This window comes from Orycteropus afer, unplaced genomic scaffold, assembly GCF_000298275.1.
Source record: "Orycteropus afer afer isolate SDZICR_OR568_19922 unplaced genomic scaffold, OryAfe1.0 scaffold00199, whole genome shotgun sequence".
Lineage (NCBI taxonomy): Eukaryota > Metazoa > Chordata > Mammalia > Tubulidentata > Orycteropodidae > Orycteropus > Orycteropus afer.
Window position 1 is genome coordinate 6,223,462 of NW_006921786.1, and position 14,983 is coordinate 6,238,444.

At 44.6% G+C, this 14,983-nt stretch overlaps 1 protein-coding gene across 1 annotated transcript in view; it reads right to left on the reverse strand.

Moving 5' to 3' along the window:
• Positions 1-541: 541 nt before the first annotated feature.
• ELAC2 (elaC ribonuclease Z 2) overlaps positions 542-14,983 on the reverse strand; it is a 51,102-nt gene continuing 36,660 nt past the window's right edge. The window contains exons 9-24 of the mRNA XM_007948056.1: positions 13,399-13,457; positions 13,231-13,303; positions 12,484-12,596; positions 12,115-12,210; positions 10,912-11,050; positions 10,747-10,832; positions 8,625-8,743; positions 7,231-7,327; positions 4,189-4,327; positions 3,590-3,628; positions 3,345-3,454; positions 2,651-2,750; positions 2,455-2,575; positions 2,131-2,209; positions 1,371-1,526; positions 542-740 (exon numbers count right to left, since the gene is read on the reverse strand). Of these exons, the coding sequence (XP_007946247.1) occupies positions 542-740; positions 1,371-1,526; positions 2,131-2,209; positions 2,455-2,575; positions 2,651-2,750; positions 3,345-3,454; positions 3,590-3,628; positions 4,189-4,327; positions 7,231-7,327; positions 8,625-8,743; positions 10,747-10,832; positions 10,912-11,050; positions 12,115-12,210; positions 12,484-12,596; positions 13,231-13,303; positions 13,399-13,457 (1,725 nt within the window). The remainder of the gene's footprint in view (positions 741-1,370; positions 1,527-2,130; positions 2,210-2,454; positions 2,576-2,650; positions 2,751-3,344; positions 3,455-3,589; positions 3,629-4,188; positions 4,328-7,230; positions 7,328-8,624; positions 8,744-10,746; positions 10,833-10,911; positions 11,051-12,114; positions 12,211-12,483; positions 12,597-13,230; positions 13,304-13,398; positions 13,458-14,983) is intronic.

Below are 14,983 nucleotides of genomic sequence, written 5' to 3' on the forward strand. Positions count from 1 at the left end.
CTCTGGTTAGAGCTGGTCTCCAGTGCACACTTGGACAGCAGTGACTGTAACATGGAGAGGGGTCACCAGGGTGACATATGCAGGACCATGTGAAAAATGCAGGGTTCCAAACGGAATCTTTATTGAGTTCAAGTGTCTTTGGAAAAACTTCCTTGAGTCTTCGACATTGAGAGTTCATTTCCAAAACCTATGGTTCCCTATGGCTGCGTGTCTTCAGAGCTCAGAGGGAACACCTTCATTGGAGCAGGAGAAGGTGTGCTGCTCCGTTTTCCATGACTTTTTAAAAGTCAGCTTGCAAGGGGATTAGTTACACTTGCTGTCTACACTAAATGGCCTCCATGCCCACAGCTTCTGCAGGTTCTAAAAGGGCTCTGGCAGACAAGTCTTTGTTTGGGAGCTGGGCCCAGGCCCAGCTTTACCCCATCTACTCCTGAGTGCCCTCCTCACTGAACTTCTCTCTGCCTCAGGCAAGGAGAGAAGATGCTGGCACCCATTCACGAGGAGAAGACACACAGCCTGAAGAGCAGGTCATGCTGACTCCTCACTTGGCCCTGGCCTTCTTGCTCTTTGGACTTGGAGGCTGATCCCCAGATGCCCTCTTATGCGAAGTTTCTCCAGAGAGCAGGGCCGCCCTTACCAGCCGCAGCTCCCGCTTCTCCCTGCGTTCCTCCATCTCCTCAAGGTCACCAGCAAATAGGGCTTTAAGTGGGGGGATCAGCTTGGGCACCGTAGGAAAGTCTCTAAAGCAGACCTAGAAAGGAAGGAAGACGTGAGGACACCTGAGAGGGAAGAACTATGAGTGACAAAATGATATGCTCACACAGCACCAACTCTCCTTCTTCACAAGCTCTCCAGTCAGCCCATCACAACTCTGAAAAAGTGCCATAGTGAGAGGCAGTGAGCCTCTAAAGAAAGGAGTTAGTGATGTCCCCTCTTGGGTAAGAGGAGCCAGCCATACTGGATCCCTGGGAAAGGCAATCCACACTTTTAATATCAATTTTTTAAATCCCAAAACAAACCTTACTTATGTTTTGTCCCTTTATTACAGAAGACCTGAGGGTAAGTTCTGGTTTCACCATTCACAAGAGGAGAGAATGCCTACCGTCCCCCAGGCTCAAGGTGAGGTTCAAATGATTTTGTGAATGAACTAGCCCTAGCATAGTCTAATCCCCAGTGGATCTGACTGAGCCAATTTCTGAAAGGCCCCTGTAGCAGAAGACTTCACCCATCAGTGTGACTGGGTGTGAATCATTGGGTAAGATATATCTTTTTATATGGGTGGCCCCCAAACACAAGGGGAGACTGCACCCCAACCACCCTGTGCAGTATATGCCATCCCATCTCTCCACCCAGTTCCCCCACAACACAACCCATGGCAGACCTTCATGTGGTCAAAAGCAATTCCAACTTTCTCATTAAAGTCAGGACTGAAGAGGGGTATCTTGGCATAACGCTGACTGAAGTGGTTCAGCATGACAAATTCAGCATTCATCTGCATTCCCACACCAATAGCTTGAGAAGTCGTGCTGCAAAGGAATGAGACTGAAACTGAACCCAAGACAAGACTCTGAAGTGGAGAACCAGCACAGACCTGACCCTCGAACTCCACTCAAAACGCCCAAGGGAGGCCAGCAAGTGTCCTCCTTAGCTAGTACAAACTCTTGAGGGCCAGACTCCACAAAGTCCTCTACATCACGCCCACATGCCTTAGAGCTGGTCATCCTATGGTGCTAGCTGTGAGCAAGGGCATCTGAGATAAAGCACAGGGCTGCTTACTTGGGGTAGCGCATGCTTTTGTTAAAATACTAGACCAAGATCCAGCTCCACTGCCTTCTAGCCCTCTCCCCCACTTCCTCTGGCAATTCCTTGACCTATTTTGTAGTTTATTCCAGCTTATTTCCAACTCTTTATCCCTCATCCTAGAACCTACAGCATACTGCAAAAATAAAGGCAGAGTATCCATAGGAGAAATGCCTCAGCCCTTGGCTAGGAAGCAGACCAGCTACTTGTTGGGTGGCACAGTCTTTCCCAAAGGGGCAATGGAGGGCTCCTCCTAGTTCCACATAGTAGAACTGGGTGAGGGCTTGGGGGAAGAGTGGGTGATAAGGGGAACAAGAAGGCCTTTATTACCTGTGTGTCTTTTCCACCGCTTCCTCTTCTAAACCATCTTCCAAAGTGGCCTCATGTATGAGAAGGGTGGCATCTTTCCCTAGAGAATAAACACAGGCATCAGAAAAGAGCCTTATGCCTGAAAAGCACATGTCCCTGGGTTTACACAACGGTTTCTTGTCCAAACACTGGGTTTCCTATGTCCTGTAACTTGTCTGCATGTTATGCTGACAACTAGAGATTATTAGAGTGGGGACCATAATTTGCTGCCTTTGTTGACCTTTATCTACAAACTAACCTACATGCACCTATAGTAACGCAAACTCCAAAGCGACCTCTACTCACCCATCTGGATCAGAGCATCACAGGGCATAGTGTCCCCTGAATAGACCACTTTCCAGCCAGATGTGTGCACCAGTGCACAGCCAAATGCATGCTTGCAGTGCCGAACCAGGCAGGTCTGGAACTAGAGAGGCAGGGTGAAGGTGCTGCAGCTCTGCCCTTACATCAACCTCCTCAGTCCCCACGTTGCCCTTTTTACCTCTTCCAAATCACACATTCCCAACAGTGAGCTGATGAGTTTTTCAATGAGGGGATTGGAGACCTCAGCCCCCTTCTGAAGGCATTTGGCAGGAATCAAACTATAAGAAGATTAAACATAAAAAAATTAATACCTAGAATCAAAAGTTTAAGTCTCTCACTGGAGAGCCCCAGAATCATTCTTATTCGAAGAATCACAGTCACTAAGAAGGAAAGAGTACTCAAAATAACCCAGACCAAAATTGCTAGGACACTGCAAGAGACCTAACAGGTAAGTGCTGCTCATAGCTGAGGTCACAGAAGGCCCTTTTTCAAGCAGTTCAGATAACTCCAGATAAATGGGCTGCCTTTCCCTTAAACTTCCTCTTCATCCACCCAGAATGGACAGTGTCAGTGCTAGTTATTATCCAAGTGTTCAGCCCCGGGCCATTTCATGGAGAAATGCTGACAAAGCAACAAGTACAGATTGGAAATAAGGGTTGAGAAGAAATGTTTCAAAGAAAACAAACACTTAAGTGAGAACCATCTGATCGTTTCTACTTTTGAGTCAAAGCATTTACCTCTTCTCTGCATTTTGGGTGGAAGGTACACTTGCAGGGGGACAGGATGTACTACCCCAGAATCAACCTTGAGCATGCTAAGAGGGGGAGGCAGAAGATGACAGCCTCGGTGGTCAGGCCCACCCAAACACTCACTTGACATGATGTAAAATCTCCTGGCACTTGTCATGGTACTGCTGGAGCCAGACCCTGAGCTGGGTGGGGGCAACCACCAACAAAGGGTACAATGGCTTTCCTAGTGATGCCTGAAACAAAGGAATCAGAGCATCAAATCAACTGCAAAACACTTCAAGAAAATAAGTTTAGAATAGCAGGAGGTAATGGGGATTATGTGTAAAACAATGAAACTCAGAATGCCAATAAAATCAAAAGCCACTCACCAAAGCTCGTTCTCGCTGCAGAAGGATATTTAATAAGCCCTGGGAAGTAAAAAGGAAACATGGGTTAGCCACATTCAAATTCTATTTCCTTCCCCCTTCTGATCTGGAGTCGGAATCTCACAATAGTTTCCAGCTTTCAATCAACCACTGTCCCTCTTATACAGCCATAGTGGGGTCTGGCTTGTGTGGACCTATCAGTCCGAAAAAGAACAGGCAGAAAGCAATGTGATCAGTGTTGGAAAAGGAGGGAGACCAAGATAAGGACTGCTGTCAGCCAAGATAAGCTACTCTACTGATGGCTCACAGCCAAGTCTCCAACCCCAGGTCAAAGTTACACTGGTGAACTTCAGGCTGTGGGAGAAAAGATTCAAGAAAAGCTGGGTGAAGGTAAAACCCAATCTACTGCATGAAAACAAGAAACATTTTAACTGAGCAAAATGATTCTTGGGGTTTTGTAAAAGACCATTTCCTAGTGAGATGCAAAACCAAAACTTCAGTCAACTTTGGATCTAGGAGAAAATGGAGAGCCCAGGAAAGCTTAGGTAAATGAAGCTGCCCAGCTTCCAGGGCAGAGCTCCAGGCTTTGGCCCAGCACTCACCGTGTGGTGGTCTGCATGCAGGTGGGACACAAACACAGCAGCCAATGAGCCCAGGACCCTGTCCACTTCATCACCATAGTGACGGCACAACTGCCCAAACGTGCCTTCACCACAGTCCAGTAGCAGAGACTGGTCAGGGCTACAGAGAAAAGAGTGACAGATTCACTACCAACAGGAAAGGGCTCATCTAGCATTTCTTACCATTGCAGAAGGGTTTTTATTCTAGGACAGGAAGGAGCTGTGGTAATTTCTATGTCTTCCATAACCTTGTTCATGCTTTTTCTTCAAGAAACTTACCTGAAAGCAACCATAAAGGCAGTTCTGGTGGCCAAGTGCCTAAGGCATTTGACTGGAACCAAAAAGCTGGTGGTTCAAAACCACCAGCCACTCCTCGGAAGGAAGGTTGGGCAATCTACTTCCATAGAGGTAACACCTTGGAAACTCAAGGAGGGGTCGCTATGAGTTGTATCTAACTCAACGGCAGTGAGCTTGGTTTTGGTTTTTATCTTCTTTATATGAAAGAATTATCCATAATGGAACCCTATAATCCTTTAAGGTTGTCGTTAGGTGCCAGTGAGTTGGTTTTGACTTGTAGTGATCCTATGTACAACAGAAGGAAACACTGCCCGGGCCTGTGCCATCCTCACAATTGTTGCTATGCTTGAGCCCACTGTTGGAACCACTGTGTCAGTTCATCTTGTTGAGGACCTTCCCCTTTCTCACTGACTTGGCACTTTACCAAGCATGATGTCCTTCTCCAGGGACTGATCCCTTCTGATAAGACCAAAGTACAAGCAATGAAGTCTGGCCATACTTATTTTTAAGGAGCATTCTGGCTGTACTTCTTCCAAGGTGGATTTATTCATTCCTCTGGTACCCCATGGTATATTCAATATTCCTCGCCAACGCCGTAATTGAAATGCATCAATTCTGCAGTCTTCTTTGTTTGTTGTCCAGCTTTCCCATGCATATGAAGTAACTAAAAAGACAACAGCTTGGGTCAGGCACAAGTTAGTCTTTAGGTCATTTGCAGCAATTTGCCCAATGCAATATGTCATTTGATTTCTTGACTGCTGCTTCCATGGGTGTTGACTGTGGATCCAAGTAAAATTAAATCCCTGACAACTTCAATCTTTTCTCCATTTATCATGATGTTGCTTACTGGTCCAGGTAAGAGGACTTCTGTTTTCTGTTGAGTTGTAATCCATACTGAAGGCTGTAGTCTTTGACCTTCACCAATAAATGCTTCAAGTCCTCTTCACTTTCAGCAAGCAAGTTTGTCTCCTGCATGTTGTAGATTGTTATTAAGTCTTCCTCCAATCCTGATGCCACATTCTTGAGTAAGTATGATGAAAGGATAAACCCTGACACACACCCTTCCTGATTTTACACTATGCAGGACCCCCTTGTTCTGTTTAAAAGACTACCTCTTGGTCTATATACAGGTTCCTTGTGAGCACAATTAAGTGTTCAGGAATTCCCATTATTCACAGTGTTATCCATAATTTGTTATGATCCACACAGTCAAATGCCTCTACATAGTCAATAAACACAGATAAACATCTTTCTCGTATTCTTTGCTTTCAGCCAAAATCTATCTGACATCACCAACAGTGATCCTTTAAGGTATATACAGCTAAATGCAAAAATACAAAAAAAGTTTGTGGTGGAATTGGAGGTCAAAAACATGTCATTGTAACAGTGCACTTCTGGTTATTTAAATGGAGTGTGGCAAACCCTCTGTTGACAATACTAGAGAGATGCATTATGCACAGGGAACCTTCTTTGAGGTGTTCCAATTCCTTCTTCAGGGTGTTCTCAGAGCTCCTCTGTGGTAGGCCTGGCTGCATCATGCCTGGGTGCCAATGAGTTCCTGATTTAGTTGGTCTCAGGCAGGGCTCAGAGGTCTCCGCTCCTGACAAGATCCTCAGGCCATTCCGATGCTCTGCCCAGTTTAGAATCTCTGCTGAGATGGACACAATCATTCCAAACCCTTCAGGCATGTCCTTCCTTAGGGGTGCCCTGGAGACTGGAAGAGGCAAGGCCTCATCCACTTTTCAGAGAGATGTCTCAGAGTATAGGATGCACCACAGTATCGAAAGCAAGCCATTAACAGCACCTGCAGGTTAACTTCAGTGGGCTCAACAGGTCAGTCTCAGGGTGTCAGCGTCAGCAACCAAAGAAGACTCTCCACCCTGTGAGGCCGGTCCACCTACAGATGCTTTGCTAACTTCTTCAGTTGTGAGGGAAGCACGCCCTGTGTTCTATTTCTGATATCTGGATGTAGCTTCCAATCACTGTGCACATGTAATGCATTATTTGGATGTTTACCACCTACCACTAGCATCAAAGATAACAAAACCAAATTTAAAAACTAAGCTGGTATTTCACAATTTCACTTTCTTAATGGATATACCTGAAGAGGCACCCCGTGCATTTCAAAATGCCTTTGATTAACCTCTTTCCAGATAAACAACACCAGATAAAGCCAAAAGGATCAACTAAGAAAGCATGTAAGGAGAATACCCTAAGAAGGCTGAATACAAAACAAAGTAAATGTGGAAAGCCAAAAGGTTTTTTTAACGTATAGCAATAACTAATTAGAGGGACAAGACTGTAACAATTAAGATAGACCAGTTCAGACTTTGCACCTGGCACTGCCAGCTGTGGGAACTAGAGTAAGCAAGCACATTGAGCGTTAGTTTACTCACTGACAAAATAGCTAGTTATTCACTACTTCATAGGATTAGTGTGAAACTGTCTTAGCATGGTACCTGGCATATAGTAGGTATCCAATGAATATTAGCTATTTTTACTAAAAGACATAATAGATGAAAAATTTTACTGATTCCTAGAAGTCTAAGTTAGCAGTTGAGCCTATAAAATGTGTCAACAGCTACAATTTCTCCACCAGGGCACTAGCCAAGATGCTAAGCTTACAGTTCCATTTTCAAATTACCCTGGTAGGTGGGGGCAGGATTTTTGTTTAAGACATAAGCATGCTCCTTGATGAGTGGATGTTTTCTGGAAGAGCAGTATTACCTTATGTTGACAAGTGTGGAGCTGACGTTTCGGATCTTCATTGGGATAGCAGACCCTGTTCCAAGGAAGACTATTTCTGGATACTGGCTTCTTTTCTCTATGGAAAAACACAAGTAAACAGTCTGTTTCCAGTCATAACTGAGCCAGCTTTCAGCCATGAGATGGGTACAGTGAAAGGCAGCCTGAAGCAGTAAAGTCCACCTTCTCAAGAGGGGTGCTCTGGCTTCAGGTATTGGAGAGTAATAGGAGATGGAACGACTATCCTGGGACTCTCTCACGAGGACTTCCTCCTCCAGGTTAGAGGCCACCCTTACTATGAATAATGGGCTATCTGGGGAGGAGAACTGAATTCCGCAGTCCTTGCTTCAAAAGAATTGCTCTATCTAATGCTTTGAAATTTTCAAAAAGGAGAACTTCTTTACTTCATGGGGTGGGATCAGTTAGTGTCCAGCTCTGACTACACTTCATGTGTTGTCCTCTGTATAATCCTTCTAGCAGTCCTACCAGGTAAGTAAGGTCCCATTTTACAGGTGAGAAAACAGGCTCAGAGGGCCAGGTCTTTCCTGAGCCACAGATGTAGTAATGGATAGAGTCAGGACTCCAATTCAGACAGATCTGTTGCTTCCAAAGCCTGCATCCTTTTGGGGTTCACACTGCCTGAGTGGCCCCATGGGCACATTTGCAAGCGTACTGTGAGCTCAATGGATCTTTCAGATACACAAAGGAAATACACCAGGGAAGTCTTTCCATAACATATACAGGAAAGCTATCCCAGAAGGAGGTGAAGATTTAGCAACCACTGCTGGGACCTAGAACTAACACTGCCTGGTTCTGATTTCCAAGGAGAGATGGAAGAAGTCTGTTGAAGTATCATTTAGCTAGATCAAACTCCCAACCTGCTTTCTATTCTAGTTTTCTTGTTGAAAAATAACACTAGAAAAGCCAACTACAAAAGCAGAGGTCAGGAAGTTCCTCTAATGACTTTTCCTGATGGGGCCCTTAAAGCCCAACAAGGTAAGAGACTTGGCCAGTATCTTCCTTGGATACTTATCAGCAAATCCAAGAGTAGATCTGAGCTCCTGGCCAACCTTCTTTCCCAGTTGCAGGGGAGATCCCACAACTCTCACTCAGAGTGTACCTCATAAAGAATGCCTGGGTGCTAGCAGTAAATATTCAGATCCAATTGGTCTAGGGTGGGGGCAGGCACCAGCATGTTTTAAAGCTTCTTCCCTCCACCATGGGTCATCCTAATGTACAGCCAAAGCAGAGAAACACTGTACTAAATCATTAATCAGAGTAGAACATGCCTTATAGGACTCTACTTAATATTATGAAAACCCCTGCAGGAGGGCAGACAGAGCCAGAGAAGGGAGTGTTGGTGGGTTTTCACTCACCTGCTGGGGCAGGCCCATCTTGTACACTCTTCTTGTATTCCTGCACGCTCTCCTGGAAATTGGGGAGCTCCAGGGCCTCGGCTATGAATTCATCAGGATTACAAGTAAGTACTGCATCCCTGCAGGAAGAAAGGATCTCAAGTGGCCAAGGTGGTGGGGTTTCTCAAGCAAAAACCAAGTCAGATCCTGAATAAATTCACAGATACAATCTGCAGAAAGCAGTTGTTTTTTTTTTTTTTAAATTCTGGGCAGTGTTTTGTTCTGTTCAGAAAGCAATTCTTGAGCAATTCTGTTCTATTGCCTTTTAGAACCTTTCTCAGCTAAGTAGTGAGTTTCAGAACAAGTTCTGTATAACTCTAGCTCAGACTACCTGTCAGTCTCAAAGCCTGACAACTAGGGGACAGTTTTGCTACTCTACAGCAGGGCTTCTCAACCTCAGCACTAATGAGGTTGGAGGCTGGGTAATTCTTTGTTGTGGGGGCTGTACTGTACACTGTAGGATGTTCAGCAGCAGCCTAGGCTTCTACTCTAGTACTGGTACTCTAGTACTAGATGCCAGTAGCACCTGTCCCCCAAGTTGTGATAACCAAAAATGTCTTCAAAAATGCCAAATGTCCCCTGGGGGCAAATCATCTAGGTCATCTGGGGTTGGAAAGCTCCGCTGAGAACAGTGATTCTTAACATGCACACAAGTAATTGCCTACTCACTTCCATTAAGTCGTTGACTCACAGCAACCCCTCCTTGGGTTTCCCAAGCAGTATCTCTATGGAAGTAGATTGCCCAATCTTCCTTCCAAGAAATAGCTAGTGGGTTTGAACCACCAGCCTTCTGGTTACCAAATGCCTTAGGCACTATGCCACCAGAGTTCCCAATAATTGCCTGGGAACCTTACTACAAAGCAGAACCTGATTCTGGAGATCTGGGGTGGGGGCCTGAGATTCAGCATATCTAGCAAGGCCCCACACTGGGTACCGCAGCCCTGGACTAGTGACTTTTCAACCTGGCTAAACATTAAAATCACCTGAGAGCTTAAATGAGTCCCAGGCCTAACTCTCAAGATTCTAATTTAGCAGGTCTGAGACAGAGCTCAGGAACTTCATTTTTAACATGTACAAGGTGAATCTGTACTAGGCTATACACGGTGAACAGCACTAAGCTGTTCATCACTGTTTTACACAATAGCCTGTGCAGATGCTGACAGTGGAACACAACCTCTTCAACCCCAGAATGTCATCTATTGCTCTGAATCATGCTACTACTACTCTTAAAGTGCCCTAACCAGCCACAATAGCACACAAGCATTCAGTAATGATACAGAACATGGCCTATTCTAAAGCAGACACTGTGGAGTATAGGTAGGGAACTTCAAATTACTCAAGATTCAGATCTTAAAAATTAAAATAAAGATGTAAGGCATTTTCTCACATTACTGGTTGGGTATAAACTGGGAGCACCTTTCTGGATGACAATTTATATTAATCAAGACCTTGAAGAGTTTCACTCTGACTCAATGATCCATGTCTGGGAATTATGCTAAGGGAACAGTTCCATTCATAGCTTTATATCAAAGGCATTTATTGTCTCAGAAAATAGCAAACAACTGGAAATTTCCCAAATGAGTAAACATCCCTATCCGGAATACCAGTAAGAACCCCATTACTGAAGACTGTTTAATGATCTAGGAAAAGACTGACAATTTGTCAGGATACAAATCTGTATATACATTTTTCTAATACATCCCCACATACACAAAGTAAAAAACGTGTTAACAATCATTTATTTCTGGGTGACAGGATTGTGCATGACTGATTTCCCTCATCATGCATTTCCCATTTTCTGTGTTGTAAAATAAGGAGCAGTGTCACCGTTATTGATTAGGAAAACAGTTTTTAGAGAATATGAATAGTCTCTGGCCCCTACCCCACCACCTCAACCTGAACTAGGGTCAGTCTGATTTTGTAAACAAATCTTGGAACACTGACATATCAGTTTATTTATGTGTTTTCTGTGGCTCACTGTTGCTACTATGGCAGAGCTAGAAGGGTATGACACAAACCCTAATATAGTTTCTACCAGGCCTGTACAAAACGTCTACATGCCATTGGCTTGCCCCATACTCACCGCTGCCACTCCCTCCTGGGACGGAGCTGGTACTTGAGCAGGCATTCACCCCGCATGGTGGGCACACAGAAGGCAGCACCTTTTCCCTAGAAGAGACAGAAACACACTCCATGGAGAAAAAGAAAGTATAAGAACCAGGCCAATGGGGCTGTCCTGTGATACTACCTGACAGCTGAGGTCAGCAAGTGGGGGGAAGATGTCTGGGTGGATGAGGTTGAGCTGTGTCTGAATCTTCTGACTACGGAGATTGTGAACGGATGAACAGTTCTCATTCAGGATCAAGTGCTGAGTGTCAGGCCCAAACCTAAGACAAAAGACCTGAGGTTTAAAACATGTTTTATGGGACAGTGCATGTAGTGGGCAGCACTGAAGATTAGGAAGTATTCAAAGAGTCAGTGATTAGTCCAAAATTACAGTAATTGAATGACCAAATATAATTCTATTCCTTCTGTCTCTAAACCCAGTGTTCTCCCCACACTTCAGCTATCTTTAGAGATTCTGAAGAGAATTCTGGGTAAAAAAAAAAAAAAAAAACGAAGAAAAACTAAGATGTTTGGGCCTACTGATAATGATTTTAAAACAAAACAAAATGGAGAATGGAGTGGAAAAAGAAAAGGCTTAGTAACAGGAAAGCAGATAATATACCTTAAGACAAACCCTAAAGAACTGGAGGAGGAGGAGAAGAGCTTAAGAGCAAGAGTCTGCCAGGCCTAATGGGGAAAAAGATGAAGGGAGACACGGGGGGAGAAATAAGACAGGAGGTGGATACAACCTGTGCTTGCTCTGTCCCCTAAGCTCAACTCCCAGAATTCCTTCCACCTGATGCTACCCTTGGCCAATGAAGCCAAGAGGGAAAAAGTAAAGTGAATGCTCCTTCCGCTTACTAAATTTTGATAACATATCTACCTCACAGGGTTATTGAGAAGATTAACAAAATGAATTGTCAAGCATTTAAGATACAGCAAGCATTCAGTAAACTGAAGCTATCATTGTATACTGTCAAGTTTCTTCTTTAGGATATACACATAAAGCCATCAACAAAAAGGCAGTATTTGCTCAAATGCTGAGAGTACAGAGTGTCAGTCAGTGTGAAACTGAACCCCTGCCAGAGTCGAGCTGCACACAAAGATTATGAACACACTCTGCCACTTGGGCTTCTATTTCCTCACAAAAGGGGTACAGTACAGATGGATGCTCCCGGACTTCCCAGAAGGCAGTCATCCCAGAGACCTGGGTGGTGGAGAACATTCAGGCATGCACCAAAGGAAGGGTAGATAGCACTTGATTAAACACAGAAGCAAGGAGCAATGGGAACACCTCGCCACCCAGCAGAGTTGCCCTGTGTGTGCTGCTGGGCTGGGTCCATACCTCTCCATCCACTGCTGATATCTACAGTCCAAAAGCACAGATTCTGGGACCATGTGAACCACCAGGGCCACAGGGGCATCGGCATTCCCTTGGTACCTGGAAGGGAGAGTAGGGCCTTGCTTTGTAGAGTGACACAAATTCAAGAAGATACAGAACTTGTGCAGACAGGGACTATGCCAGACTGGGAGGCACACCATTAGCTGTCCCTCCCCAACAGCCTTCAGTAGGCAACCCTACCAGGTGAGCAGTTCTCAGGTCAGAGACTCAGCCTCCTCAGCCTCAGTGCAAAGACATGGCTCCAACCCTCACCTCATCACTGCTCATGGACTGCTGGAGTGGGCTTCTCTCATCCTCAAGACCCCGCCTTACCTCCTGAAGGCAGCATTTTCATAGATGGGTTGTATGAACCCTTCATCCGGACATTCTATCACAACAAAAGCCAGACCGGGATCTGGAGGAGTACAGATCTCTTCAGGCAGTATCTATAAAATTAAATAAGCTGATGTTGGGTCACAGTGCCCTCCCAGTCACAGCTCACCGACCAAATGAGATTGCCTTCCAACCATTATGCTACTTCAGCAAGCTTGAGCAAAACTCACAGTAGCATAAAGCCAGCTTTAAAGACCGTCACCCACACCTTTCCTGTTCTCTTTGTTTATAATTTAGATAAGTAAGCAGCTTGCAGAAGGCAGCAGTGGCTAGAGAGCCAATCTCAGTATTCAAGACTCTTTGGTCAGTGGCCATTGGCCCCAACATCTTAGACACCAGTAAAGAATACAGATAGCATCCCTTTAAGGTGTGTGTCAGTCCATCCTTATGGGATACATTGCTAGACACTGACCTGAGCTCAAGTACAAAGGAAAAAAATCCATTTTATGAGAAGAATGACCATCAGATCCTTAGCACAGAATCTACACAAGTATTCAAAGCAGCCAGGGTAGATGTGCAGGACACACTAAAGAGCCCACTTCATCACTTAGCCAAGTGACAGACAGTCAACATGTTCCACTGCCCCAGAAAGTTGTATGTAGCCTGAACTAGACAGTTAATCTGTGCAGTGTTCTTGGCCCTACCTGTGACTATGGAAACATCATGAAAGAACACCAAGTGCCTCACCTCTCTTCCTTCATAATTAACACTCTTCCCGTCCTTCACAGCAGCAATGATAGGAGCAATGGCAGCGGTCCCCCTGCAATGAAGAGCCAAGTCCTCTGTGAGATGAGGACTTCTGATGAACAAAGGCAAACCCATCTACTCCCCGAAAGCCATGTCCCTGACACTCACACTGGGAGGCCCAGATCCTTTGCTTTGAGCACCAAGAAGTTTCCTTTCTTCAAGTGAAGCTGCAATGGAGAGAATGTTAAGTACAACTTGAATAACTAATGGAGAGGTGTGGTTTTAATCAATTTTCTTAGAAGTGTACTAATCTGTTTATTTTTCCTTATTTTTTTTAAGTTTAAAATGAAGATTATTGGTTTCAAAAGGTGTATTCTGAAGAAGTGATTTATTTTGAAACTGTAGTACTAAAAGCTGAATGACTTAAAATACAGAGCTTTATTTCTCAACATTAACTAGAGTTGTAAATCTAATAAAATGTAATCCATTTCCATATTGAAGTTAGTAATTTGTATCCCTTAAATACTCTTGAGACATAAATCTGTGCTCCATGGGGTTTTCGATGGCTGATTTTTCAGAAGTAAATTGCCAGGCCTTTCTTCCAAGGCGCCTCTGGGTGGACTAGAACTTCCAACCTTTTGGTTAGCAGCCAGGAACATTAACCATTTGTACCACCCAGGGCCTCCCACAGGGTCACCATGAATCAGAATCCATAAAAAATGTTATCAAGTCTTTGAGTGTTGAGATTTTCATTTTCTAAATCTTTATGGACTATTTGCATTTTTGTTCAGATTTCTGAAGCCAGGAAACTATTTCTGGGGCAAGATACCAAATTTGGAAACCAAAGTCGTATTCTCAGGATTCTAGAGTTTTCCATTTGGCAAATATTGTCTTAGAGGAAGGTTAAGTGTGTGTACCTAACAAAAAGATGATAGAGATTAGAAGTGTTCGGCTTCCGGCAAGATGGCAGACTAGGCAGAAGGATTGCAAAGACCCTCTTCAACAAAGAAAAGGGAAACCAATTAACACAGACACAGAAGATAATCTTGGACCCCTGAGCCTTGAAGGGAAGGATACAGAATTGGACTAAACCCCAACTAGCAAAAGAATTTGCATGAAAATACCAAAAAAAGGAGACATACGGAGCTGCGGTCTGACAGCGAACTGAGTGACCCTGACAGTACAGGCGGCTCGGAGATTCCTGACTGGTGGTAGGATGTAAGAATTAACCTAAAAATCACACTGCTAACCAGGGACTGCATGGACTGTGCACAGAGGCTGTGGAACAAACGGAGAAAGTGAAGACAAAGGCGGGCTGAGCTGTGCACTTTTCCCAGTCCAAAGGATGCCGCCATTTTGTAGGTTTAAAAAGTGGTGTGACCATTTTGAATATTTAAAGAGACAGCATTCTCGCAGATTCCTGTGGTGGTAGGACTTAAGAATTAACCTAAAAATCATACGGCTAGCCAGGGACTGCACGTTCTGTGCACAGTGGCTGGGGAACAAACGGAGAAGGTGAAGAGAAAGGTGAGCTGAGCTGTGGACTTTTGCCGGGCCGGAGGGTGCCACCATTTTGAAGGTTTAAAAGCAGCTTGACTATTTTGGATATTTAAAGAGACAGTGCTCTGGCAGATTTCTGGGGCTTAAGAACACGCTCTGCTTTCCAGCAACCCCAAGGACGCACGGGGCCTGCAAGACTGAAAAGGTATGACATTCTTCTTGTTACTACACCCTATACCTGCTTGGTGAATGG